Genomic DNA, 5,166 nt, shown 5'->3' with positions numbered 1-5,166 from the left:
TTCCGGCAACTAATTAGCTTTCTCAGGATTTCCTGATCTTTGTGTTTGAACATCTACTCATGAAATAGCTGCGAAATCTTCATATTCCGTTCTTGCAACTTCTCAGGTCATGGCAAATTGACCACATGATGAAGTTTATGGTCAAATACACGCACATGTGTGAGTTATCGCACAGCTTGGCATAAAGCAACGTGTTCAGCTTTAACGTTTGGGCTGTTGCTCAAAGCGGAGCAATTTTCCTGCCAGTACTTGAGAATATATGAAGTTGCTGTTTGTAAACTTGATTGAAGTAGCAAAGTAGTATGCCAGTGCATTTAAAGATGTACTGCATATGGAATGAATTTTCAAGGATGCAGAAATTTGCTTTTTATAGTGCTGTTGTTTACATATTAGCAGGAGTACTATATAAAGGTGTCCTGGCAACTACACAGATGAAAGGAACGAAGTTTTTGGTTTGGTCTGCTGTAGACAGGACAAGAAATAGTACATTTGCTGATACAAAGGAGATTTGGGGTGCATATTAGGAAAAATATTTTAATGCTGAAAATCATGAAGCAGTGTAATGAGATTGCCCAAGTAAAACATGAAGTCTCCTTCAGTAGAGAAGTTTAGAAACAGTTTATTTAAATTCAGAAAAAAATGGGTATAATCATAAGGAAAAGAAGAGATCAGTAGTTTCTAATTTGATGCTTTTCTATTGTTGTTGTTTGACTTAAGAGGGGGAAAAAAAAGTCTATAGGCCATTTTGATGCTTGAGACAGGATGTCAATTTGCAGCTTGCTTCCCTTTCCACCTAAAAATATGCCTCAGCTTGCTCTGGTAATGTATTTAAGCCCTGCAGTTGTTGTGTTGTGGTAACAATATGTGATATTCTTAACCTTTTTTGGTCTGCAGGACTGAAAATGGATGACACCAGCCTCAATTACAGTAGTCTAAACCTTTAATGAATATTTCCAAGTACTTTGTATGTTACCATATGTACATGTTGCCTGTCACCACATACAATTATTGCAGAATTCACAACTATCTTGTAATCAGAGTTGTACAAAGATATTCTTGCTGAGTTTTTGAGGGTCCGTGGGAGAGAGTAGGGTATACATGATAAAAACAGTTACTGACTGCAAATGACTGGCTGAGGAAAATAAGGAATGTAGAAAGTTAAATGAGGAGAAAGGGTGTACCAGAATCAGTGGAACTGGGACTTTCTACAGCTCACTTCAAATAATGATCTTTATAATTAAAAGGCTTAAACCTGTTTTTCTTTGTTACTTTGTATTGCCTGAAGTTGGCAATCCAGGAAGGTGGCTCTGCCAACGATGACTGTTCTATTGCTAAAATAAATTGTGTGCCCCACTAATTTCTGTGAGTATATCCAGTTCCAAAGACTCATCTTTCCATTCCTATTTATGGGGAATTTGCAGCCTGCAGGTGACTGGATATAGAGGTTTGTGAGCAGATGGCGACTGTGCTTCGTGTTGTAGAATCAAATAGTATGGCTGAGGAGGAAAAACTTGTGAATATGTGGAGTGCAGCATACTAAAACAGACTACAGTTAGTCTTATGCCTGAAGAAGGCAGTATGTCTTCTAGAAGACATCCTTCATAGGGAATGATATATTTCATAAGGCTCTTTTCTGTTACTTCTGTACCCCCCAAAAAGTCAATAGATAAACAATTTACTTTTTTAAAAATCTGATTCTGAATTCATAATCTGTTCTGCGGTAATGCTGGTGCTTTGATTTCTGCTATACAGTTTCTAATATTTTGATTTTTTTTTTCCTTTTTTGACTAGCATTTCTTAACACTAACATATAATTCCTTCCTCCCTCCCCCACAGATTTCTTTCTTTGGATCAAAATCTTTTGGAAGAAGAAGTCCTGACAGTCCCATGTTGAGCAAAGCTGAATTTGTTGAGAAAGTTCGCCAGAGCAACCAGGCTTGCCATGATGGCGATTTTCATACAGCAATCGTGTTGTACAATGAGGCTTTGGGAGTTGATCCTCAGAACTGCATTCTCTACAGTAACCGTTCGGCAGCCTACATGAAAATCCAACAGTATGACAAGGCCCTGGATGATGCAATCAAAGCACGACTTCTAAATCCCAAATGGCCAAAGGTAAGAAACTGTATTTGTCTTCTGGGGAAGGAGTAACTCATTTGGGATTATTATTCACATATGCAACACCTAATGTAAACAAGTGCATATGTTTCTGTACTAAAGTCTGGTTTTGCTAAAAGCTCCAGATAATAATATCTTTTGTCTTTAAAACTTGTTTGATTTGAATTTCCTGTTGGGTATTAAACTGTTTTCTGTGTAAACATACTTTTCCCCAATGGGGGTATGATACTATTTTACTATGTTAAACCAGCATGGTTTTAATGTCTCTTTTAATGTTAAATGTAGTCAGCATTCAATAGCATCCAGGAACATTTTGTTGCAAAACTTCTTGAGAGGTAGCATGGAGATTCTTATTAATCATGGAGCAATAAGGCCTTTCAAAATAGTGTTCAAAGAGTGTTTATGTGTAGTATATTTTGGATAAACATTTTAAGAAATGTGTATCTTAGCATTCTTAGTAAGATCTGAATATGCAAGGAAACATTTTGTAAAGACTAATTGGTGTTGGTTGCCTGTTCCTTCTGGGGTTGCTTCCCACTAGCTGCAATTGATTGCTTCAGTAACTGACTCACCCTTGGCTAGCCCAGGGCCAGCCCTTTACATGCTAATCAATTTTAATAAGATCTGCTCCAGACTCCATTTATCCTGTCAATCCCTCACACAGTCTTACTAGCCGCTTTAGCTAAAGATGCAACTTAAGAGCGGATCCATCACCCAGGTTCCTCTCCTCAGAAATTATGGCAGGAGCAAGCATAAATGCTCTCCATCAGCTGGACTCCAAACTACTGAAGTTAAGTTTCCTTTTATTTCAAAGCAGATCACTGTTAAGTCTTGTATTCTGTTTTTCAGTTGTTTGTTAGCTTCTAGAAAAGCCTTATCATATGCTTCTTTAAGACTTTGTTAATTACTTTACCCGTACTCTTAAGCACAAATCCAAACTCTGCTCATTATCAGCTCCATGTGCTGATACTGGTGGTATGCAACTGGTGGTATACCACCATACTGGTGGTATCTTTTCATCAGTACAATCTGTGTGCACAATGTCACTTTTGTCTCAGCCTTCAATCATGTGCAAGCTGTGACAGCTTGTCTACTGAGCTGCTAGGCATGTCTTCCTTTGGTAATTCTCTCATTCTCTCATCAGGAGAGAGAGCATCCTGCAGGTATTTTAATTTGATCCTTTCTGAAGGAAAAGAGCCTGACTTCTCCCCCTCCCACCCGCGGTCAAAATTTGGTATCTTAACTCTGGAATTCTGGAGTCAAGAAACTGCAATTTTACACAAACTTTCTCCCTCTAAGTTTCTCTCTTTAGTGAGACCAGAAAACTGCTTTCGAAAAATGTTATTGGAAGTGTTTTCTAAAGCTCTGCCCACTCATAATCACAAGAGAAAGGGTGTGGGCCAAGGAAGATTCTTCCCTTCTGTTGATCCTATTTTTTGGAGTTGCCATCTTGAATTGCAGCACTTTAATTTGTGTTTTTCTTTCACATTTTATTTTCACACTGAAGTTTTGTACTTTCTTTTTCTTTGCACTTTTATACTGCTGTTTAATCTTTCTTAAAGAGCTTTAATGCATTCTCCCTGTTATTTTTACTAAGCCTGTCTGCAATTTACTGTTTGTATCAGTCCACATTAGAAAGAAACTCCTGCTTTGGCAGGGAGATGATTTATAAGCCTGTACGTTTTTGCTTGGTTTTTTTTTTTTGTCATTAACTTCTGCCTTGTATTACTGAATATCATAAAAGATTTTGCATAGATTTGTATGAAGGACTGTGTTTAAAAAAAGAAAATTTTCTTTTAAAAAAAGAAAACTGTCATTAAACTCTAGATTTCCAGGTCAGTTGTCTGAATGCAGGGAGTTTAAGAGTATAAAAGCAAGGGTGCTTTTGCTTAGTTTTGTATCCTATTTCTAAGAAGTCTGGTAGTGATTTACTATAGAACTCGCTTAGATGAAAAGTTATGAAAAGGCTTCATAAAAGAATACTTTCAAAATGCCAGTCACAGATAGAAGTATAACAAGACCTTTGAAATGAATCATTGGAATAGATTTGTGGATCAAAATAGAAAATGAGATGGAATAGAAGATTTACTAGCTAAAAGGCTAGCTGTGTTAAATGAAGGCATATAACAGTCTGTTAAATACAGAAATAATAGACTATGTATTGATGCAGTACTAAGGTGGAATAGTTTAAAAAAAAACATTTTTAGTAATGAAAAAATACTTTTTTCAGGTAGACTATATTATTGAGTTAAAAACATGAAATAACTCTGTTTTGATTCTAGTTCTGCTATTAGATGTCCACCTGACCTTGAGCAAACTTTATTTCTTTGTTTATTCTTTTTTTACAAAACAGTGAAGGAGGCATTTTTATGGAACATTTTGAGTCTTATTGGTGGAAAAAGTAGCGGAAGACCTAAATGATGTTGTTATGATGACATAGCATCTGTTCTTGCTTTATTGGATCAATGTGTAAAGGATATCTTGCTCTGTGACACAAAATGTTTATATACTTAGAAAGTTACTATCAGTTAGAAATAGAAGAGTCAAAGTAGCTTTTGCAGGCTTTCTGTCCTGTATAAAGCTTATCCTCAGTCGCTGTTTGTATCTTTCCTTTTATCTTTTCACAGTGGTATCTTTAGTTTGTCAGATTTTCTTTCAGTGCTTCACACACTCTCCTCTTTTCTCCCAAATTCTCCCAAACCACCAGAATCCCATTTGGAACCCTATCTTCTGGTTTTTAATTTTAATGACTCAGTGGTTCTTTGTTACTCTAGATGTGCTCCTACCATATATACTTTTTAAAATAAGTGAGTACCAATAAAAAAAGAGGTTTTGTTTTTCTTCAGCTATATGTGGTACATCAGTGGGCATTATGCTTTTATAAAAACACAGTTCTAATTGGCATGAGAAACAAAGCCAAAACTGAGCTCCTTTAGAGCTCAATTCCTATTTATATGTTCTTGAACGGCACCCTAATAAGAGAATGTGTAGATGAATCAAAGCTGCTGTATTGCAGCAGAAGTACTGTATGTCTGTGATTGATATTCA

The 5,166-nt window shown here is 36.4% G+C and overlaps 1 protein-coding gene across 1 annotated transcript in view; it reads left to right on the top strand.

The window, feature by feature from the left end:
* Positions 1-1,887: 1,887 nt before the first annotated feature.
* Positions 1,888-5,166, top strand: part of TTC28 (tetratricopeptide repeat domain 28) — a 185,672-nt gene continuing 182,393 nt past the window's right edge. The window contains exon 1 of the mRNA XM_009330830.1: positions 1,888-2,115. Within this exon, the coding sequence (XP_009329105.1) occupies positions 1,888-2,115 (228 nt within the window). The remainder of the gene's footprint in view (positions 2,116-5,166) is intronic.

The sequence above is a fragment of the Pygoscelis adeliae genome, unplaced genomic scaffold (assembly GCF_000699105.1).
Source record: "Pygoscelis adeliae isolate BGI_AS28 unplaced genomic scaffold, ASM69910v1 Scaffold358, whole genome shotgun sequence".
Lineage (NCBI taxonomy): Eukaryota > Metazoa > Chordata > Aves > Sphenisciformes > Spheniscidae > Pygoscelis > Pygoscelis adeliae.
Note: the sequence above shows the minus strand (reverse complement) of the source record. Positions and strands in the feature narration are given on the sequence as shown.